This window comes from Cucurbita pepo, chromosome LG16 (genome assembly GCF_002806865.2).
Source record: "Cucurbita pepo subsp. pepo cultivar mu-cu-16 chromosome LG16, ASM280686v2, whole genome shotgun sequence".
Classification (NCBI taxonomy): Eukaryota; Viridiplantae; Streptophyta; class Magnoliopsida; order Cucurbitales; family Cucurbitaceae; genus Cucurbita; species Cucurbita pepo.
In genome coordinates, this window is record NC_036653.1 from 5,262,151 (window position 1) to 5,284,674 (window position 22,524).

At 38.5% G+C, this 22,524-nt stretch overlaps 7 protein-coding genes across 16 annotated transcripts; 1 reads left to right on the forward strand and 6 right to left on the reverse strand.

Moving 5' to 3' along the window:
* Positions 1–150: 150 nt before the first annotated feature.
* Positions 151–852, forward strand: LOC111777034 (zinc finger protein ZAT2-like). The gene has a single exon (XM_023656478.1). The coding sequence runs from the start codon at positions 151–153 to the stop codon at positions 850–852; it is 702 nt and encodes a 233-aa protein (XP_023512246.1).
* A 525-nt stretch (positions 853–1,377) lies between these two features.
* On the reverse strand, positions 1,378–4,233 carry LOC111776938 (pentatricopeptide repeat-containing protein At2g17210). Its single transcript, XM_023656357.1, has one exon. The coding sequence runs from the start codon at positions 4,096–4,098 to the stop codon at positions 1,810–1,812; it is 2,289 nt and encodes a 762-aa protein (XP_023512125.1). The 5' UTR covers positions 4,099–4,233; the 3' UTR covers positions 1,378–1,809.
* Positions 4,234–6,091: 1,858 nt separating this feature from the next.
* On the reverse strand, positions 6,092–6,518 carry LOC111777659 (metallothionein-like protein 4A). Its single transcript, XM_023657362.1, has one exon. The coding sequence runs from the start codon at positions 6,485–6,487 to the stop codon at positions 6,221–6,223; it is 267 nt and encodes an 88-aa protein (XP_023513130.1). The 5' UTR covers positions 6,488–6,518; the 3' UTR covers positions 6,092–6,220.
* A 1,709-nt stretch (positions 6,519–8,227) lies between these two features.
* On the reverse strand, positions 8,228–9,557 carry LOC111776734 (protein EXORDIUM-like 5). Its single transcript, XM_023656064.1, has one exon. It carries the CDS (start codon positions 9,515–9,517, stop codon positions 8,456–8,458), a length of 1,062 nt encoding a protein of 353 aa, XP_023511832.1. The 5' UTR covers positions 9,518–9,557; the 3' UTR covers positions 8,228–8,455.
* A 1,138-nt stretch (positions 9,558–10,695) lies between these two features.
* Positions 10,696–12,364, reverse strand: LOC111776975 (amino acid transporter AVT3B-like). The gene has a single exon (XM_023656405.1). It carries the CDS (start codon positions 12,204–12,206, stop codon positions 10,923–10,925), a length of 1,284 nt encoding a protein of 427 aa, XP_023512173.1. The 5' UTR covers positions 12,207–12,364; the 3' UTR covers positions 10,696–10,922.
* Positions 12,365–12,916: 552 nt separating this feature from the next.
* LOC111777393 (monosaccharide-sensing protein 2-like) lies at positions 12,917–17,295 on the reverse strand. 10 transcript variants are annotated; one of them, XM_023656963.1, is made up of 8 exons: positions 17,144–17,295; positions 16,988–17,029; positions 16,346–16,465; positions 16,037–16,166; positions 15,346–15,912; positions 13,959–14,884; positions 13,705–13,892; positions 12,917–13,556 (listed from the first exon to the last, which is right to left on the reverse strand). In XM_023656963.1, the coding sequence occupies exons 4-8, from the start codon at positions 16,113–16,115 to the stop codon at positions 13,112–13,114; spliced, it is 2,205 nt and encodes a 734-aa protein (XP_023512731.1). In that variant the 5' UTR covers positions 16,116–16,166; positions 16,346–16,465; positions 16,988–17,029; positions 17,144–17,295; the 3' UTR covers positions 12,917–13,111. The 10 variants fall into 10 exon arrangements, with proteins under 10 accessions (XP_023512731.1, XP_023512728.1, XP_023512735.1 ...); XM_023656960.1 differs by having other exon boundaries at positions 16,346–16,489; XM_023656967.1 differs by having other exon boundaries at positions 16,988–17,062.
* Positions 17,296–20,576: 3,281 nt separating this feature from the next.
* On the reverse strand, positions 20,577–21,295 carry LOC111777478. The gene has a single exon (XM_023657102.1). It carries the CDS (start codon positions 21,208–21,210, stop codon positions 20,734–20,736), a length of 477 nt encoding a protein of 158 aa, XP_023512870.1. The 5' UTR covers positions 21,211–21,295; the 3' UTR covers positions 20,577–20,733.
* Positions 21,296–22,524: the final 1,229 nt, after the last annotated feature.

Sequence of the window (22,524 nt, forward strand, 5' to 3'; positions counted from 1 at the left end):
TAACCAAAAAAAAAAAAAAAAAAAAAAAAAAAANCAATGTATAACTAACTCTAAAAACATTTATGAAAAAAGAAAAGAAAAGAAAAAAAAGTAAACCGCTTAAATTCAAATGTGAAGGGGTGTAACTGAATTTCAGTTATTGTGTGTGTAATGTCTACAAAAACCACTCCTCCTCCATCTTTCTACTCTTTTACTTCATATTCTCTTCCCATTATGGATTCTCCTTCCCGTTCTCTGTTTCCCTTCACCGTTTTCCCCCCTCCCTCTCCCTCCCATTCTTCCCTTCCGGCCCCCAATTCCCGCCGGAAGCGGACTAAGTTCATCAGACCCACCACCGCCGCCGCCGCCCCCCCTCTTCATTCTCCGTCCACTCCCAAGTCCAAGCACGCCAAGAAACCGGACCCTACCGCTCCCAAGATCACTCGCCCCTGTACTGAGTGCGGCAAGACCTTCTGGTCATGGAAGGCTCTGTTCGGCCACATGCGCTGCCATCCCGAGCGTCAATGGCGAGGAATCAATCCGCCGCCTAATTTCCGCCGATCGACTGCCACTGACGAAGATCACGAAATCGCTGCCTGTTTGATTATGTTAGCGAATGGCCCTAATGCGATCGATCCTACTGAAGCGGTTACTGAAACGGACGGTGATTGTCGAGAAAATCAAGAATCGGCGGCGGCGGCGTTAGTGTTTGGACAGAGAGGCGTGAAAGAAGAAGAAGAAGATGATGATGATGATGATGATGATGGTTATTTGGACTTGAATTTGCCTCCTCCAATGGAAGACATTGAAGAACATTCTTCATCATCCTATTGTTCAGGGATTGTTTTGGATCTGAGATTAGGGCCTAATTAAACTCTGATTTTCCAAATTTCCCAGAAAATTACAAACTTTCTTGTAAATGTTTTAACTCAATTACCAAATCTCAAATACAAAACTAAATTTGTTGTTCAATACTCATACATTTATATCCACAATTCATCAATAAATTTCATACCCATTACTTTATTCCTACTTTTAATCATATATATATATATATATAATCTTTTTTTTTCTAATTTTTCTCGACCATTCATATTATTGTCGTGATGTGGTACCATAAGCAACGTTTTAACTATAATAAAAGCTATTTGAAGTATGTTGATTACTCGAAAAAAGAAGTGAACTATAAATTTTAATAGCGTGATAGTGATTAGAATAGATGATACTAATCAATCCCGCAAAGTTGAATAGATGCAAACTTCAACCACTGTATGGGGATGAAGAATTGTTCGTTGGTAGGCAAAAGTTACCCAAGTGATTGATCTATGCTACGAACTGATTAAAAAAAAGGTTGAAAGCTTCCATTCAAAGTAAGGTAAGAAGGTTCGTTCGGTCAAAGACAGAGGCATAGTCCAGTTCCATCTCTAATCTTTAAGAGGGCGAAACCTGTTGAAGCATGATAGCATGCAAAGAACGTACCGCCTTGAAAAAAAATTCTCAAGCCAAATTAGCTTGTTACCAATATTGAAAAGTTTTTGGCTGCGGTTTTGCTATATGTTCTGAACAGTTACAGATGAAGCTAGAAAAGTAGGCGGCTATGATAGTTGGTGCTTCTTTGTCGGCTATGATCAGCGGAGGCTGAGGGGCGAGCGCAGCAGCTATATAGACCCCTTCCTTTCTGTTGTCCCGGTTTACTAGTTTGTGCATCTTTGTCAGCTATGATCAGTAGAGGTCGAGGGAGCAAGCGCAGTAGCTACATGGACGCCTTCCTTTCTTTTGTTGCACTCGAGGAAATGAGATACCGACCGAGAAGAAAAACCCGACTCTACATCAAATCAAATACATGTCCATTTGAATAGCATCTAAAACTTTCAAATAATCAATCTTCATTACACTGTGCAATTGTTCAACCATTAAATAGATCTCATCAGCTCTTGGATTGAACTCATCTCCAGCAACAAATCTCCAACTCTGTGAGTTAATATGCACCAAACTGTATCCAGCAACAACCTTGACTCCTCTCTCTTTTGCCAACCTCCTCATCTTTGCAGAATCACTCATTAGCCCGCAGTTCGCATACAAGTTCGACGCAAGCATGTAGCCAGTCGAGTTCAACGGTTCGAGTTCAAGAACACGAGAGGCCGCTCCCGAGCCAAGCACAATGTTTCCATAGCTCCTACAAGAGCTCAATAGTGTCCCCCAAATGCTGGCCCCTGCTTCCATTTCTTCAGGCATCTTCTCAATCAACTCTAATGCGTCTTTGAATTTCCCCGCTCGGGCTAACATGTCGACGACGCATGAGTAGTGCTCCAAACCCGGTGTAATTTCATGTTTCTTCGCCATGGATTTGAAAGAAGAGAGCCCTTCTTCCACTAGTCCTCCATGGCTACAAGCAGACAGCAATGACAGGGCGGTCACAGCATTCGGCTTCATGTCGTATTGTTTCATCTTTTCGAACAAAAGTAAGGCTTCGTGAGCGAGACCGTTGATGCCGAAGGCAGATATCATAGCGCTCCAACAGACGACATTCTTTTCTGGGATTTGGTTGAAGGCTCTAATGGAGGCTGCTATATCTCCACATTTTGAGTACATGTCAATAATGGCAGTTCCAACAGCTACTTCACTAGCCAAACCTCTTCTAACAGCTATACCGTGAGCCCATTTCGATCGTCTTGATTCAGCAGAAACAGCACAAGCCTCCATAAGATTCATAATCGATACCTTGTTCGGTTTCACCTCTTCATTCATTCGCTTGAAGATCGATATCGCTTTGTCGGGATCGCCATTGTAGGCAAAGCCTGCAATCATGGTGCTCCAAGTAACTACATCTTTCTTCTTCATTCCATCAAAAAGTATGCCTGCAAGCTCAATCAGATTGCATTTCGCATAAGCATCAATCACAGAGTTCATCACCAACTCGTTCGATTCATATCCTCGTCGTATAATCGCGCCGTGGACAGACCTGCATTGTAACGAATCCAGAAAATGCTTAAATATCTGAAGAACATTCACAAAAGTCACCTCATCTTTCTCAACCCCTTCTTCCACCATTGTCCTCAGCAACGCCACAGCTTCCAAAGGCTTCTCGTTGAGGGCATACGCCGACAACATCGAATTCCACGAGACGATATTCTTCTCAGGCATCGCCTTGAAAGCTTTAAATGAAGAATGAACCTTGGAACATTTGGAATACATGTCTATCAAGGAGTTCCCAACAAACAAATCATCTTCCAAGCCCCTACAAACCACCAATCCATGCACCATTGTTCCAAGTGAAATATCTCTCAAGTTGGTGCAAGCTTTTAGAACACTTACAATGGTTACCCCATCAGGTGAAATGCCAGCCTCTGTCACCATATCTCGAAACATCAGCAGCCCATGTTCGTCTTCCCCAATTTGCACAAAACCTCCTGTCATCACACTCCAGGAAACGATATCATTTCTCACATACATTTCATCGAACAGTTTGTGGGCAAGAAACATATCTACTTCAGTATATAAGCTCAACAGAGAGTTTTGAACCGAAACAATGGCAGAGAAACCAGAGCGAATTATATAACCATGAGCCGCAAAGCCTTCACAATATGATTTACGCTCACGAAATGCCTGAATTACAATTACCAACGAAGAAACATTGGGCTGAAAATCGGCGAATCTGGCCATTTTAAACCACCACAAACCTGCCATTACGCCCCCATTTGAGAAATTTCCATGAACCATCACGTTCCAAGACACCGAATCCTTGTTCTTCAGAGAAACAAAAGCGCGGTGTGCGGAATCCAAATCACCCCATTTCATATACAAGTCGATAGCGGAATTAGCAACGGAAGTGGAAGATTGGCATCCTTGTTTGATCAGACATCCGTGCATAGCGGTTCCAAGTTTGAAAGAAACGTTGGAACATGCTTTGAGAATCGAAGGGAGCACCGAGGAGTCTGGCAATTGAGATCCAGAGAGTCTGATTTCGCGGTAAAGTTGGAGAGCTTCTCGCCATTTTCCGGAAGATGATGCTTCTTTGATGGTTGAAATCGAATTGGAGAGCCTCAAACCAGAGTGGATATTTGAGAAGCGCATTCTAGTGAACGAGCATGGTGCCGGCATCAGCAATGGAGCAAACATGGCCGTTCCTCAGACGCAGTAGGTCCGACAACTTCAATGCCGTTTTCGTTCATTTTCTAGGGGGAAATCGATCGATAGTTTCAAATTTTCTGAAATTGATCTGTTTTTACTTGTTCATACGAAATTTAGGGCGGAAGAGATGGGTTGGGCGGCGGGACGTGGCTGGATTGCTCGAGAAACGGCGGAGTTGCATTCATCACAAACTTCGTTTCTTGAAGGTAAGATGGATTTGGGTATCACTAGTTTCATAAAAACTACTTAGAAGCATCATTGTTGTGCAGTGTTATAGCGATAATTGAAACCTGAGATAGTTAAAAGAGGCACTAAACTGGAATTTGAATCCTTTGAAGGGTCTGATTTACCTGTTTTGGTCGCCTAAGTCTGCAAACTTGTGCTTAAATTGGAGAAGCTGCAAGCAGACCTTAGAAAGGTCTAAACATTGTTCAAGTTGGGCCATGTCAAGGATCTAGATTGAAAATGAAGATAGAACATGCTAGCTTTGTTTGTTTGTGTTTGTGCTGTGTACTGTGACATAGGTAAAGCTGATTGAATTCTTGAAAGGTAGAGGAAGATTAAAGATAGAACATGTTTGTTAGCCATGTTTGGGATGTTGTATACTGGTGAATAGGAAAAAAGTGTGAAGGACAGGCTAATGATTGATGCAGATTCAAGTTAGAACACTTGCTTTAAAACAGTGGATATATGTAAGAACAGAGCGTCATGTTCAAGAACTGTAAACATGGCTGAAGCTCATCTCAAGTATTCTTAGGCCAACAGAGATGAACGATGATGTTCATCCTTAATTAGTCGATGTGGGATTCTTCCTCTTTCAACCATCCTTAATTAGTCGATGTGGGATTCTTCCTCTTTCAACCATCCTCCCCTCGAACAAAATACACTATGAAACCTCGCTTGAGGCCCATAGAGCTCCTCCCCTAAAGAACAACCTCCCCTTAATTGAACCTCGACTCTTCCTCTCGAACCCTAAAAATAAAACACACCCTGGAGAGGCCTCTCCTGAGGCATATGCCGCCGATACTCAACTTATTCTCTAAAGCCCTCGAACAAAGTATACCATTTATTCAACACTCTCGTCACTTTTTACTAGACCACCTTCAAAACTTACGACTCCTTTGATTCTATGGTCTCTAATACCATGTTAGAGACGAGACTAAACTCTCAAAGCTTTATGTTTTAAATTTTGATTTCTCCTAGAGGCCTCGTACGATCAATAAAGATGTTATTTGGAGTTTGTTCTACCTTAGTTAATTAAGTGAAAGATCGTGAGGAATACTAAAGATCGTGAGGAATACTATCTCCATTGGTATGAGACCTTCTGGAGAAGCCCATGAGAGCTTATGCTCAAAGTAGACAATATCATATCACTGTGGAGAATCGTTATTCATAACATGATATCATAACTATACCCTAAACTTAGCCATGTCAATAGAATCCTAAAATATCAAACAATTGAATTGTGAGCCTTGAAGGTGTAGTCAAAAGTGATTAAAGTGTCGAACAAAGGGTGTAGATTGTTCTTGTTCATTGTTCGAGGGCTTTAGAGAAAGAAGTCGAGCTTCGATTAAGGGGAGACTATTCAAGAGATCCATATACGTCAGGAGAGGCTTATCATGGGTTCCTAAGTGAAGAATACTATCTCTATTCGTATGAGACCTTTTGGGGGAAACCCAAAGCAAAGCCACGAGAGCTTATACTCACAATGGAGCATATTGTATCATTGTGGAGAGTCGTGATATTCTTTATTTATAAACTCTTAATCAAAGAGGTTAGACTCCTCTCCCCCACCATCCTCGCCCATAGTTTGATTTTTGGCGACAGAGACACCGATCTGGCAAAGAACAGGAAGCCATTTTCTTAGGTTTTTCTGAGAAATCCATGGAGAAACTGAAATGGGTTTGCTCCATTGTCGCATAGGACCGTAAAGAACAGTGAAACGTTGTTGGCTAAGTGGGTGTTGTTGTAAACAGAGATATTCGATACAGAGCACAACCTCAGTTTTATTCCATCTATATACTCACTCTCTCACAAACACAACACCTTACATCACCATTTCACTATACACAAACCAACCCAATACCACACCGGCAAATTACAACAACTCTCAATCTGCACATCGGCAAATTTCACACCGGCAATCCTCCCCGCACCTGCACTTACCCCTTCCCACTCCCACCACCGCACTCGGACAAGTACAGGGGTCGCACCCACAATGCTCCCCGCACGGGCACTGCCGATGCGCCACCTCTCCCCCCGCCGTCGCCGTTGCACACTTACAAGCGTTGCCACCGGGACAGGGAACGGCGCAACCACAGCTCTGGTTGCAAGCTCTGATTCCACCGCGTACGCCGCCACCACCAGGTTCTGCCATTGTTATCTCCTCTGCTTCCCTTACTCTGTTGGATTAGTTTTAGTTTATATAATTTCGAACCCTTTAATTCTTTTCTGCTCCTTTTGCCAAATGACGGGTTGAGTTCTGCTTCAGGGTTACACGTGGCAATGCACGTGGCTACCTCCCTCGCCATGTCTGCATTAAGTGGAAGAAGATCATCCTTTGTCGGTTTGTCTTGTTATGATGATATCTATGAATTTATGATATATTTTTTCTTTTTTTAAATAATGGTTTCTTTGAGCTATATGGAACTTGAGGTCTTAGGCCACTTTCTGGCTCAATTATAAGAACTACACGGTTAAATGTGTTTTTGCACCAAATAATTAAATGTGTTTTGCATAAAATAATTTTATGTTGAACGATTTTTAAGGAATTTTACGTGAGTGAGGATAAATGTGATGTCTCACGTTGTTTGTTGAGGAGAGCAAACCACCATTTATAAGGTGTGGAAACCTTCCTCTAGTAGACGCGTTTTAAAATCTTAAGGGGAAACTCGAAAGGAAAAGCCCAAAGAGGACAATATCTGTTAGCGGGGGATCTGGGCCGTTACAAATGGTATCAAAGCCAGACACCGGACGATGTGTCAGCCTTCTCGCTGTTCCCCGAAGGGGGTAGACACGAGGCATTGTGCTAGTAAGAACGCTGGCCCCAAAGGGGGTGGATTTTGGGGCGGTCCCACTTCAATTGGAGGAAGGAAAGAGTGTCAGCGAGGACGCTGGGCCCCGAAGGGGGTGGGTTGTGATGTCCCACATTGGTTGGGGAGAAGAACAAACCACCATTTATAAGAGTGTAGAAACCTTCCCCTAGTAGACACGTTTTAAAGCCTTGAGGGGAAGCCCGGAAGGGAAAGCCCAAAGAAGACAATAAACCCAAAGAAAACAATATCTGGTAGCGGTGGATCTGTGCCGTTACAACAAAACATGTTGGAATGACCTATGATTTACTAGAATAGTCCAAAAATGTTGGGACCATCTTGTACCGAATCTTGGGACCTGAGACGAAAGAACATAATCAAGTATGGGTCGGTACTAAAAAAGTAGTATTTTTTTATATGACCAAAATAAAAATTAAACAAAAAGACACGTGGCAGTTTTGTCTGTTTGTGGATTGAATAGCAAGGAATAGCCTTTTTGTTTGAATGTCATGTGAGGGGTGGGAATATGTCCCATCCAAGTTCCAACTCAGAGATCGAGACACCCTTTTTGTTATTGGGCCCCCACCAATAAGTGGGCCGCTACTGCCTCCTCTGGCCCATTTAATTTCTACTTCGTTGACTAATTCAAAATACTATTTATTCTCTAACCCTTCCAAATTTATGTATTTCTGAACTGGCCCCCATTCCTTCAAACAAATATAATCTAATATTTTGCACTTTAGTCCTAAAAGTTTTCGAATTCACATTTTAGTCACCCAATACTGAATTTTGAAAATATGGAAAGTGGTGGGGGTGAAAGTGAGAATATTTAATAATAATATTATTATAATATAATAGGAGCGATGTAATTGGGTCCCATCATGAGCTGTTTGATCACAAATTATGTGGGCCCCTCTCCTTTGGGACTTGTTGTTTGTCCCCAAAAAAAAAATATATATAAATTTTAGGTTAAATTAAAATAATAATGAGAAAATTTAAGCTTATTAAAAAGAATTAATACAATATTTTTTTTTTCAAAATTCACAGAAAGAAAAAATCATATTCAATTATTAATAAATAAATTAATGAAAAGTTTAAAATTTTATATATTAATATATACCATAGAAACTGTAATAAATTCATAGAACCCCCGGCCCCCCTCCACTTGTCCCTGCAATCCGTCCACTGCGGCACGGCGGAGCCACCGATCTCTACGGCGGATGCTCAAGCTGAGCTCATCGGCGCCGCCGAGTTCTTCTTCAAGTTACAACATAATAACGACGAAACTGATCGGAAATTGAAACTTCCACCACTCAATCCAAAGCATTGGGACCGGCACAGGCCTTCAGAACTGGACTCCATAGCCACTGCAACAAGAACTTCCTTCCATTTCTCCCATTCACATTAAACGTCCTTCCTTCTCCATCCCTCATTACCTGCCCTATATACCCGCCGCCGCCACCGGTGCCGTACAAACCCTCGCAGAGGTCCGCAATCTCCGTCGGCGCTGTCGGATCCTCACCGGCATACCAAGCATTCACCAACGGATTCGAAGCGACTTCAGCTAATTCATGGCCTATAACACTAATCATTCCGTCTAACGCAACGTCTCGATTCGGCGGCGAGAGAACGCCGGGACCACCGCCGGCCATATACGCCGGCACGGCGAAAGGATAGGCGCATTGCTCAGGGCACTGCTTGCCGGAGTGACCAACCCAAGCATAGGGGAGCGTGTAGCCCACCATGGAAGGGAAGGTGAAGTAATGGAACCCGCAAACTGCTCGACAAAAGTCCTGCATCGTAACATCCTGAGAAGTGAGCACCAGAAACATCCCGTTCCGGTGGTCAACCGGAAACGGCGCAGATCGAACGGCAGTTGCAATAACCTGCTGAATGGAGAGGCGAGTAAGGTCAGTGCCATGGGAGTGGTGGAGGTCGGAATGTTCACCGGCAATGACGACGGAACGGGAGACATTAGCGCCGGTTTGATCGGTGTAAAGCGAGACGGTTTGCCACCACTCAGCAACCGAAGGAGAAGGAGGAGCACGGCGGGGATCGGGGGCGGAAATGGAGAGAAGAAAGTCCTTGATTAGGAATTTCTGGGAGACGGACCATTTGCCGTACCAGACAAGGTAAATATTGATGGGGGAAGAGGAAAGAACAGGGCCCATGTGGTAGCGGAGATTGACGAAATCGGAGGAGCCCTCGAATTTCTTAGAGGAGGAGAAGGATTTAGCGGGAAGCTTAGGGTTAAAGAAGTGGGCGTTGGCGTCAAGAGTTCGAAAGGAAGGGGAGGCGGCCATTGAAGAAGGAAGGAAAGTTGCAGAGACGGCGAGGAGGAGGAGGAGGAGGAGGAGGAAGGAGAGAGACGCCATTGTTAGGGTTTGGAGGAAGTGGAGAAGAAGAAGGGGAAGGGGAAAGGTTTTATAAAAGTGAGTGAGTGAGTGAGTGAGTGAGAATAGGATGAATGGGAGGGAAATGGGCTGGTGACAGCTAGCAATGCCTTCGTGTTTTTTTTTTTTTTTTTTTTTTTTTTTTTTTTTTTTTTTTTTTTTTTTTTNAGTAATTTTGGGTGATGTTCTCAACCAATTATTTAAATGTGGTTTTGAATCTTTTTCTCCCTTTTACATATTTTTAAAAAAATAAATAAAAATTTGTAGTGGTACGGTGTCGTATGGATTAATGAATGACAGTTATACACATATATATATATATAGAAATTAAAAAAAAAATCATTAGCTAAATTATATATATATATATATATATATATAGAAATTAGGTTAAATATTATATTATATTTTTACAATTTATTATAAACATTTTTTAAATTTAAAATTATATTTATATACAAAGGTAAATTATCCATTTTTAAAAATTAATATTTTATATAAAAAATATATAAAAACTAGAGAAATTTTTCCTCCAAAAACTCTATTCTTCCAAATTCTCTCTCGAAGATTTCATGGGAATATGAATTGAAATAGAAGAAGAGACAGCCCAGTTTTCGGTTTCATCTTTCAAAGCAGTTAAGGTAGAGAAAGGATAGGTTCAGTCTCTTTCCTCTCCCTTCTTTCACGGTAAACTCTCATTCATCGAGAGTCTTGACTTCCCGTTTGTTCCGGCTCATTCATCTTTCGTCTTGACTTCCTTCCTTAAACCTACGAAAAAGTTTAAAGCCTTGCGGGAAAGCTCAAAAAGGGGAAAGCCCAAAGAGGACAATATGTACTAACGGTGGATCTGGGACGTTACAATGAGAGCTTACAATATTATACCATTGTGGAGATCCGTGATTCCTGACATGGTATCAGAGCCATGCACTTAGCCATATCAATAGAATGAGCCTCGAAGGTGTAGTCACGTGTTAGAATGAGCCTCGAAGGTGTAGTCACATGTCGAACAAAGTCCGCGAAAGTAGTCGAGCCTCAATTAAGGGGAGGCTTATAGTGTACTTTGTTCAAGGGGAATTCCTAACAGTGACACATCTAACTTCAAACCAATTTAGATTTGTTCACATAAACAAACGAACTACGATCAAAACGTTCGAGAGTTATTTTGAAAAAAATGACATTTTATTGAAAGAGCCCAAATGATGTTTTGAATTCCATTCTAAAACAGTTCAGAAATAAAATCATAGTACAAACAAGAGACAACAATACACAACAGTTAGCACTTTATTGCCCTCTACCTTACCTTAGCTACACTTCATCCATTGATATCATCATCAGGAGAGTAGGCGGCTTCTAGTTTAGTTTCCTCAACACTTTAATGGTGTGTTTATAATCATTCCTTAACAGAGAAAATCACCACCAGAGCAGACCATGTCCCAGAAACTCCAAGAACAACCCCCAACACCAGAATTCCAATGTCCACACACCATCCTTTCACATCCATTTCCTGCTTGAACACCAAGAAATGGAACAGAGCAGGCAACACAAACGCCAATGCACAGCACACAGCGCTTCCAACCAGAGACAAGAAATCAGCAAAATTCGGCACCAAAAGTGCCACCAAACTCACCATGAAAACCAGCATCCATCTTAACCATAGGCTATATCTTCCTCCCCAGAATCGTCTCTCCACGATCTCATAAACAGGGTTCATCATCAATGGCAACGTGAAGAACAGGTTTACACACAAACCCAGTTTAACAATGGTGCTAATTAATCCAGACCCTAAGTTACCGGTGATCATGTCTTTGGTATCTTCGCCGAAGGCGAAATAGCCAAGAGTTCCAAATGCTCCGTATAAAACAGTAATGAACGCCATGGATAACCCCAAGACACTCCCGAATTTCTCCTTGTTCTTTGTCTCGGATTCTAATGGCAACACCATTCCAATCCCTTCAAAGGCATACACAGCCACACCCATTCCGTAAAAGAACACGGAAAAGCCCCCAAATGCCTCAACAGATGGGCTCTGTTTGAAGTAAATCAACACGTCTTTTATCATCACAACCACCATAGCTCCAAGGTCGACAACATCAGCAAAGATACTCAAAGGAGCCAAATGGGTCAGGGTTGGAATCGAGTTCAAACCCAATTGGAAAGGGAGACACCCCCAAACGTACACAACCTTGGGCGCTAATCCCAAGATCTTAGGACTCAAATCCGTAGCGGTCGGGGAATTATAAACATCAGCCATAGTATTACCAATGAAAATCAAATAACCAACACAGAATCCAGTTTGAGACAAAATAATAAGCAAATCAACAATAATCCTACCAGGGGAACCGCAAATAGTATAACCTAAATCCCCAAACGAATTGATTTTCGAGAATCCGATAACCGATTCAATTTTCCGACGAGTATAAACAAGGAGCATCATACAGTAATAAGTGAAGAACGCAACAGAAAACAGCATTAGAAGGCTCATAACCCACCCAGTACGTTTGAAAGCGTAAGGAAGCCCAAGAACACCAGCCCCAACAATGGCAATAAAAACATTAGCAAATGTCTTGGGCTGCGAAGACAGAGGGTTGGCGCTGCCGAGAAGAGGCGTATCTTCTTTGACCGCCGGAGATTGAAGGAGACTGGATGAAGAACTGGCTTCTAGATCGGAACCCATTTCGAAAAGCGCGGAGGCGAATGCGATTGAAATGGAATGGGGATTGAAAGATATAGCAGGAAAAGGAATGGAAGAACGAATCCTGTGCCATGCGATGAAAATGAAGGGAAATGGAAGAAGAGGAGAAGAAGGGATGGGAAGAATTGAAATGGGAGGAGGGAAAGCGTTGGAGAACGCGCCATCAAACTTTTCCTTGAAATTTGGGCCCCTTCTTAGATATTTCAATATATATTTTTCCTTTTTTTTTAATAATTATTATTTAATTTTTAATTTCATATATTTTTCCTTTTTTTTTAATAATTATTATTTAATTTTTAATTTCATTTATCCAATCATAAAATTTACCTAATTATTTTATTCTAACATATTTTTAGGGAATAAATCTTGGAGTTATTAATTTTAAACCTTAATTTCCACAGTAAATTAATTTAGACTATTCGTTAGAGAACGGTAACTATTTTTACACAAACTTGTGTTAAAAAGTCCTCTAAACTATGACTTTATCGAGAATCCGAGAGTTTACGGCTAAAACGTTCAACCTTAAAAATACCAAAAACTAAAAATGGTCCGTCTTCTTGTACTTCAAATATTAGTTAAGTTTTCGTCATACGAGACTAAATGCCTAGAAATAAAATGTTACGTCATCTTAAGATGACACACTGTAGTTCAAACTAAAGATTTAGAGGGAATATTTTAGTAAATCATTCTCGTCGTCGAAACATGACTTTGGATTTAGAACTCGGACGATCACCGTCTCCAAAAATGGCATAATCGTAAAATGGGGAGAGAGGAGAAACACAATACCCTTTACAGAAACTAAACTCAACTTTCAAAGATCATCAAATCCAACCAAAAATATCAAACATTAGAAGAAAAAAAATGAATCTGTGTGTATATGATGAATTTCAACTATTTTTAGCAGCTATAACCTGTTTGGCGCCAACAGAGAAGAATTCAGTGATGACTTCAAGTGGCATGCCCTTTGTTTCTGGAACTTTTAGAAAGACGAACACCCATGATATGCTGCAAACAACTGCATACATACCGAAAACGCCTGCTAGCCCGATTGAGTTGAGCAACACGGGTAGTGTATATGTGACAATGATATCGCCAATCCAAAATGTTAGTGCACAAATTGCAATGCATAGGCCACGGACCCGGGTTGGGAAGATTTCTGCGCATAGTATGTTTGGGATTGGCCCGAACCCCATCACGAAGAAACAGAAGTAAACAACTACACTGACGGTCGAGATTGATGCATTTGCTACGCTGCCCATGTGCACTAGGCTGCCGATTACTAGGATGATGAGGGATGATATCAAGGCAGGGATGGTGAACAGTAGTAGAGTCCTGCATGATGAGGGGAAATATATGGTGTGTGAAATGTAGAAAGTCGAAGAATAATGCACAACAAACTCGATGTTGTTTACGAATGTTATGAGGAGTGTGGCACTTCAATGCTCGAGCAATGGCGTTAATCAAAGAAAGAATGTCTTACCTACGACCCGAGATGTCCATCAGTCTCATGGCCACGGCGATTGAAGGGAGCATCAACAATGTCGTCAGGGCGCTAATCAGCAAAGATGCAGAAGAAGAGCCAATACCCAAGTTTGAGAGAAGAACTCCAACGCCTGCTTTCTCAAGAATTTGAGGTGTGTAATACAAAACTCCATTGATGCCAGAGAACTGCAAACAAAACAAGAAGTTTGAGAGAAAGCTACCAATAAATGAAGCAGAAAGGGAAGGGTTTACCTGCTGAAGTATTTGAATTCCCACACCAACGAGCAGAGCATGTTTGACTCCGGGTTCGAAAAGGTCGTGCCAAACTGGGCCTTTTGTCGCGGTTTCAGTCGGATGGACCATAGCTGGTCCAACTGGATGTTGATGCATAAGCTCTTTGGAGTAAAGAGCCGGTTGGCTCACCAAAGCAGCAGCTTGAACATAGCCACCATCAGTTGGCGCATAACCACCAGGAATAGAGACTATGGATCCTCGCTGCGGTTCAGAAACGCCTTCTTGGTGCAAATAAACTCGTTTAAAACCCTCTTTCTTCTTTCCATCCGGGCCTTCTTTCTCAGACCATTTCCAAGCAAGCTGCCAACCACCACCAATCCCCATACTTCCAACAGGATCTCCAGCAAGACTACCCTGTCTCATGCTGGAAAGACTGCCATGAGCGGGTGCGATCATGTCTTTCTCCATGCTCGTTGTTTGTCGTGACATCAGTGGACTCCGTATGTTATCATCAGAATCACCACCACCAGCATCTGACTGATAGTCCTCACCCTCTCTGGCAAGGCTCTCTTCGTCCCACTCCTCATTTCTAGGTTGGTTACCTCCAACGCTGAACATGCTTCCGAAATGTGGAAAGAGTGTACTGCGCATGCTTCCTGTATCGGGGAGCTTCTCATGAACACTGCCAAAGAGAGTGACTAGAGGATCGACAAAACCACTCTGATTTATAATGCTTCCATTCCGAGACACTAGCCCAATAGAACTCTGCCCTGTAACCGGCCTAGCAACCCAAGAGAGTCCTTGTTCAGGTCCATATAACTTGATTTCATCTTTGTCGGTCGATATATCTTGGTCAGCAAGGTCGTCTGCAGGACCAATTATGTATTCCTCAAAAGAGGTTTCACCCCCAACTCCAAGACCCTCAACAAGTAAAGCCAGTTCACCTGTTCATCAAAGATTTGATCAGTAACATATGATGAGGCTAGTTCCCTTGAATCAGCCATTGCCATAAAAGCCAACACCAAGGCAAGACACTAACTGAGTTCCAGAACAATACGTATGAACCAGCCAACTAGAAAATGAAGCAACTATAACGAAGGATAGAAAAAATCATTAAGAACAATATTCTAATGCTTTATCAATGTGAAATGGCTGCATCAAAATAAATCTCAGCTCAAACTATGACAGGTTAAGCCATAAATCTGCAGCTTAAATGAATAGCAGCTTGTGATTCTCTTCTATGAACCACCGGTCGAAAACGTTATAGAATTCGTGTAGTTTTAAATCTAATTATTCGACCTATACCCGTCATATCCATAAGTACACTCTTACAAACTTCCAACATTAAGCATGGAACAACAATACCAACAGAAGAACAGTAAATCAGCATCGAACAAGAACTAACCAGATACATCCTCCCTGCCTCGAAGCCTCTGCAGTACGCGTTTGGCCTCGAGCATTCGGCCTTTACTGACAAGCCAACGAGGTGACTCAGGCAAGAAAAATATTGTCAGTACTAAATATATAAGTGAAGGAATAAAGAGAACCCCAAGCATTAATCTCCAACTTGGGGATTCCATTAAAGACATCCCAAAAACCATGCAGTATGAGAAAAACATTCCAGCAGAACCAGTGAACTGAGGAAGTGTGTTTAATGATCCTCTAATTTCAGGGGGAGCAGTCTCAGATATGTAAACTGGAACCAGCGTAACAGCCAAACCTATTCCAAAACCATCCAAAAGCCTGCCTAAAAGAAGGATATATACATTGGGAGACCACAGCATTACAATGCCACTGATGAAGTAAAGAACAGATGATAGAATGAGAAGCAACCGGCGGCCAAGCCAATCTGATATTGCCCCGGAGCATGTCGTGATCACGGTGGCTCCGATAAGGGACGTGGCCACAATCAGCCCTTCTACAGTGGGGCTACTTTCAAGGTTGAATTCCTTTTTAATGTACAGGACGGCCCCTGCAGCAACAATGGATCAGACTTGAGATTTTTGAAGAACACCATGAAGGCGGGTAATAGAGACACAACTTCGATGATTTTACCATGGAACAAGGATAAATTAACAGAGAAAGAATGAATCTACCTGCGATAGTCGCATTATCCCATCCTTGCAACAAGTTCCCAACAGCAGCAGCAACAGCCACCAAGACAGAACCACTCATTTTGCTTCTTCAAAATCGACAAGAAAATCTCGAAATCAACTACCAAAGAACCTAAAAGAATACAGACCCAGATCAGTAATCAAACCATGGATACAAAATTCAAATTCCTCTTAAACAACCAATATCCCCATTCAGATCACCAGACTCAGAATCTCTCTCAAGATTGAAATTAACAAAAGAACAAAAGAAGATGAACTCTAAAAGGAAAAAAGGAAGGATTAAATGCAAACCCAAGTGTTAAAAATCCAGCAGAAGCAAGAAAACAGAGCAGAGATGAACTACTGAGAAGAAACAGTGAAGCTGATGAGGGTTTCAGGGACCATCAGCAGCAGAGACAGCCATGAAATGCTCTGTTTTCAAATGACAGCAAAAACCTAGTTAACACCAAAGAGACAAGATCATTAAATAGGAAAAGCAAGTAAAAGAAAACAAGAAAAAAGAAAAAGGCATCAACGTTATTAGCTGGAAGAAAGGCGAGAGAGACCGATCCAAAAGCCGAAGAACATATGTAAAACTTTGTTAAAATGATATTTTATTTACAGCCGTTTTCTATGTCGACACCTGCCCTATGGACCTCTCTTTTCACAGCACGTAAGCTCTTCCCGATCTGACCGCAGCGTTTTCTTTATCATTTCAGTCATATTCAAGCATCCATTTGTCCATTTTTTACAGAAATTTCATCCCACCGCTCCAAATGATGCATAATTTTCTCAATAAATCAAAAAATCACCAACAACAACAACAACAAGGAAAACAAATTTTTCCCGAGTTTTGAAAGCGAAGTTTGTTGCATGAATCGCGGAAAGAAGTGCGGCGTTTAAAGGGCGTAAAATGAAATTTAGGGTTTTACAGAAATGGAAAAGAGAGATCACCTAAGAAGCTGAGCAGTCCAAACAATCGCAATAGGGAAATTCCTGGAAGCCAAAATCATGGATGGATTGCTCAGTCTTGAGAAAGAAGCTAAATGTCATTTTGCATCGAGTGAAAGAAACAGCGACTTTCCATTCGTATATGAAAGAAAAGCTTACCATAAAAAGATGAACAATCAGTGTGAAGCACAACGAAGCTCTTAATCATCAGCCATGGCGGGATTAGTGAGAGTGTAGCTGTGATTTTTTTATGGACCAAATCATATGATGCCTATGATCAAAAGCTCTTCTTTTCTGGCGGGCAAGGACCCAATCCCATCATAAATTGAACCAAAAAAATAAAATAAAATAAAATAAAAATAAAAATGGCCACATATTTTACAGATTTATTTATTTATTTATTTATTTATTTTATGATTTTACATTTTAAAAAATAATCATTTAAAATAGATTTATTCCAATTATGAGTTTTTTTATGATTTCAGTTTTTTCTAGATGTTTTCCGAATTAAAATATATAACTTTTATAAATCTGTTTTTTATTTTAGAATATAGTTCAGAATTAAAATATATCAATAATAAAAAATTGAAGGAAATAAAAGTTGGAAGAAAATAAATATAATTTTCAAAACAATCAAATGATTGCCCTTAGTGACCCTTATATTAATTTTTCTTTTAAAATTTTGATTATATATATATATAGTGAATTGGTTTGTGAAATATTTTGAATTAAATTTTACATTAATGTATGAAATGATAACGAAAATTTAATTTAAATGAAAATTTTATGTTAATTTTAGAATGGTACCCAATTTAATTTTAGGTAAACTCTTAGATATTAATTTTAATTATATTTTTTTTATCTAATTACAAAAGTAGCCTTTAATATTATAATTAGTCTTAATTATACTTTTAAATTTAAAAATGTTTAATTTTATTATTCAATTTTTAGTAATTTTTCAATTAAAATGATTTGGTATAGCGTTGCAGTGATTATTTGTAATATAGTGATTCGTTTCGTATACAACCAAATTTCAATTATACCCATAAATTTTATGATAATTTCAATTACACCTTTAAACTTTAAGTTAATGTTCAATTTTGTCCCGTCCTTTAAAAAACTTTCATCAAAACAACCATTTCATTATAGTGTTGTAGTTCATACGGGTAAATTTCATATATTTATTCCTTTATTTGTTTCTTAATTATTTTCCTTCAATGTACTTATTTCTTCTCCCATTTTCTCCTCTTCGTCATAGTTCTAGCGTTGAGGTTGTTATTGTCGAGGTTGGTCTCTTCTTTCACACAAAGGTGATGAGCCTTCGAGCTTCCTTCCTCCCATTTTGTAATGGTTTATAGTCCAAATTTCGGCCAAATGACTCTCCTCGCGTTCATGGCAACGACAAAAACACTTCTTTTTTTGGCAGACCTTCTTTTCATTTCAACCATTGGCTTATTTAGTAAGATAGTTGTCTTCCGACTTTGCATACATTTGCTCATAAAAAAATGTCTATTTGGGTCGAGTAATCATGGACAACAACAAAAATAAAAGGGTCCACGTAGCTCATACGTATTAAGGACAATAAACTCAACATCCACTAAACAAAAAAATTCAAATTACCACGCCTCCGCTAAGCATAGCGTGAAATCACGAACAACAATATATACATACATACATACATGTATATATATATATATATATATATATATATATATATATATATATAGAATTGGCGGCTTTAAATATCACACCTAATAAAAGCTTCCAAAATTGTACTTCCGACCATTTCCAATTATTTTATTATTATTAGTCAAATAATAAACCCCAATTTTTTTGTTTTTTTTGCTGAGCTGGAAATACTTATTCCTTATACGTTCACGCCACGTAAGGAGCGAGTATGATGCGTTGGCAATATGCCTGTCGTTAAAATTGTGAAATTAAAATAAACAACTATTGAAACGAAATCCAATAATTCATATAACATTTAATTTATATATTCATTTTTTTTTTAATTTAGTTTATACCTTTACTATTTTTTCATTTTGAAAAGCTTATTAAATATAAATTTTAAATGTTAAAACAATTAGTATAATAAATTATGTATTTTTTTTTAAAATAAAGTAAATAACCAAATTAAAATTTGAATTACAAATTAAAAACAACGAAGCCAAGTGGCATGCATGTGGCCATTATCAATAAGCAAGAGGGCGACAAGAGATGACTGATGGACACGTAATCGGTTTGAAAAGTCCATTTTATCCCTGTCGCTGCATTTAAAACCAAAAGCCTTTATGAGCTTCGTTGTCTATCCTTTCTCTAAAAAAAATTATAATTAATATTGGAAAAATTACAAAATTCACAACAAAAGGGTATTTAATATTTATAATTAATAAAAAAAAATTGAGAAAATTTTACTTTAAAATAAATTAAAAAAAAATGGTATTTAATATTTAAAAACTAATAAATATTTTTTCAAAATTAAAACAGAAGTAAATTGAAATATATAGGTTGGACATGCTAGTAATATGTGGTAGTGCCACGTGGACTGTACAGCTGTCAGATTTGCAAGGATACAAATTTACAGAATTTTTTGTCGGTGACGCTTGACGAAAAAAATAAAATTATACATAAATAAATATAAAATAAAACAAAATAAATTAGTGTTGAGTAAGTTTAATATTTAAACTTTAAAAATAAATTAAAGCGTTGGGTAAAATAATACTAAATTATGTCATCTTTTACAATTTAATCATTCAATCATTCTCATTGTTAAATAAATTTAATTTCAATATTGTTAATTAATTTCTTAAAAAAATTTATAATAATTATAATTATTTTTAATTTAAAAATGACATTGGACTCCACATAATACACCGCTGGCAAGCCACCGTCACCGACACTTCATTATATCATTACCACCACTTCCCAATTTCTAAACTTTTTTTTTATTATTATTTCTCATAATTTATAATATGAATTTTCTATTTTCTATTTTATTCTTTCACTAATTTACAGCCACATCGCAACCAAAATAGTTTTTTTTTTAATTATTTTAGCAAAATTTATTGATGAATTTTGATGAATTAAATTATTAATTGTGAATTCCTCCTAAAATTTTCATGATGTATGAAATTACCAAATTGTCCTTATTGTCTAACCAACTCAGTAGCCTTCTGTCTCCCTATTAAAAGTGTCGGTTGTTTCTGTTATAATTAAACACAACTTCTCAATTTAATCATAATTTACGAATTAATTTTCAATTAATAAAAATAATTTGGAGTTTCAATATTAAAGAGGAGCACTTTCCCAACATATATATATATATATATATATTTGTAAAAAATTAAAAATTAAAAATTAAAAAAAGGACCATTTTCCTTCGCAATTATTAAACACAATAATAATTTTAAGTTATAGTAACAACAATAATAACAGTAATACAATAACATTTTTACATTTGACCCTCCCGTAGTAAAAAAAAAAAAAAATTAAAAAAAAATTAAAAAAAAATAAAAAAAATTGAATTTTCATACACCTAATCCTCCCATATTTCCCATCTAAAACTATAATACCGGAAAATGGAAANCAATTTATATAATGACAACAATACCCCTATCTGTTTAAATCCTATTTTACCTGTTTCGATTCGAGCCCTAATCGATCTTCACCGGCGAGGAATTACAGAACGAACAGAACAATTGGATACGAATGAAGCGAGGAAGACGGGAAAGAATGATCTGATTAATCAATTAGGTTCTGATTCCGCCATTGTTGGAGAAATTGAAGGATTTGTAGTTGCAGGTTGTTTGGGGGAGGCCAACATCGGAGCCAATGAGCTTTCTGATTTCAGATCTGAACTTGAAGAAGACGTGTCTCCAGCTACCTCTGTTTTGAGATCCGAGGATTTTGGACTCCTCTTCGTTCATCTCGAGATCCGTGGCGAAGATAGGCTTGCGAGAGAGGATCCAAGCCCAGCCCCAGTCCCACCACTTTCTGACCGAGCTACCGGCGAGATCTCCGATCGAGGACATGGATTTGGATTTTCGGATCGCCCATGCGGTTGCAGGGGAGGAGATTGGCTGGATTCGGAGGGAGAGAGAGGAGAGGCGGCGGCGGAGGGTTTGCTCGGCGGCGGAGTCGGTGTGGGAGACTGGGAGGGCGTCGGGGAGAGGCCTTGACGGGAGGAAGGTGCGAGGCTTCTGGAAGGTGTGGACGACGGCGGACATGGCGATTTGACGGCGGAGGAGAGGGGGGGAGGGAAGTGGGAAGGGTGAAAATGAAGAGAGTATGTTTGTTGTGTGTGTAAAGAAGAGCTGGAGCACAGGCTGTTTTATTCGCTTAGCGGTGGGGGGTGGGTTGTGGGATGATTATCGTGGGCCCTTTATACCTTTCACTTTCTCCATTTTTTTCATTTATTTATTTTTTATGTGAATTTAATGACGTGGATTATTTATTTTTATTAATTTAATAAAAATACACCTTTAAATTTTCATCAATACTTTTAAATTTTTTTCTTAAACTTAAAAAAATTCTTAAACTATTTTTATTTTTTTAAAAAACTACTCTTTTTTATTAGGAAAAAAAAACATTAATTTTTTTTAAATTAAAAAAAAAAACTTTAAAAACATTTTTGAAACAAAATATTAACCGCTTTCCTATAAAAAATATGAATATGGATAAGGATATTCTAAAGTTCACTCCTATTTTTATTAATTAATTCATTTATTTATAAGAACAAAAAACGAGGTAAAGTTAAAAAATTAAGATAAAATTTCGTGAAATTAAATTAATATATATACTTTTTTTTATCGAAAATAGATGTTTTAGTCATGTTCGGGCTAGCTTGATGAACTTAAGTTACCAAGTGAACAGTGGAAATTGGTCGAGTAATTCTTAAATATTGCTTATTCATGATGGTAGGTCATATTCACTAAGAAATTACCCGAAATTAGATTTAGTGTATTTGAGATGGATCCTTTCAGTCTCGATCAAAAATATATATTTTTTTTCGAAATAAATTTAAGAATTTAATGGATCAAACTCATCCTAAGCTGCTATGAAAATATATCGACCTTACATTTGTAGAAGAATAAAGACCGACATAAAGTTCACATTCGGGTTTATTTCGAACAAAAAAAAATCAAATATAATATAATTTATTTTTATAATGTAACGTAAATAAATAAATAAATATGGGGGTTTGATATTTTGAGAAATATTTAATTATTTCATCACATTATCTCAAGAAAAAACAACTAATTCATTCCCTATTATATATCTTGACAACAAAATATATCACTCCTTCCATGTGCCATTATACCAACTTTAAAGAAAGAAAAAAACATATATTTTAAATACCGAATAAAATTAAACATAAAAATGTGAATCATATAAAACAATTTAAAAAAAATGGATATTACTTAAACTTATAAAAAAATACGACTTAAAAAATATTTAATAAGATTTTAACCTTTAAATTTTAGGCTAAATTATTAAACCTTGTTAGGTTGTCCACAGATATTGTTAGAAATTAGGGGCGT

Coding starts and splice junctions, on each gene's coding strand:
- LOC111777034 (XM_023656478.1), top strand. CDS start 151: ATGTCTACAAAAACCACTCCTCCTCCATCTTTCTACTCTTTTACTTCA.
- LOC111776938 (XM_023656357.1), bottom strand. CDS start 4,098: ATGTTTGCTCCATTGCTGATGCCGGCACCATGCTCGTTCACTAGAATG.
- LOC111777659 (XM_023657362.1), bottom strand. CDS start 6,487: ATGGCAGAACCTGGTGGTGGCGGCGTACGCGGTGGAATCAGAGCTTGC.
- LOC111776734 (XM_023656064.1), bottom strand. CDS start 9,517: ATGGCGTCTCTCTCCTTCCTCCTCCTCCTCCTCCTCCTCCTCGCCGTC.
- LOC111776975 (XM_023656405.1), bottom strand. CDS start 12,206: ATGGGTTCCGATCTAGAAGCCAGTTCTTCATCCAGTCTCCTTCAATCT.
- LOC111777393 (XM_023656969.1), bottom strand. CDS start 16,115: ATGAGTGGTTCTGTCTTGGTGGCTGTTGCTGCTGCTGTTGGGAACTTG. Junction 14,885..15,345: donor AGGCAGGGAGGATGTATCTG/GTTAGTTCTTGT, acceptor TTTGATGAACAG/GTGAACTGGCTTTACTTGTT. Junction 13,893..13,958: donor GAATTCAAATACTTCAGCAG/GTAAACCCTTCC, acceptor TTTTGTTTGCAG/TTCTCTGGCATCAATGGAGT.
- LOC111777478 (XM_023657102.1), bottom strand. CDS start 21,210: ATGTCCGCCGTCGTCCACACCTTCCAGAAGCCTCGCACCTTCCTCCCG.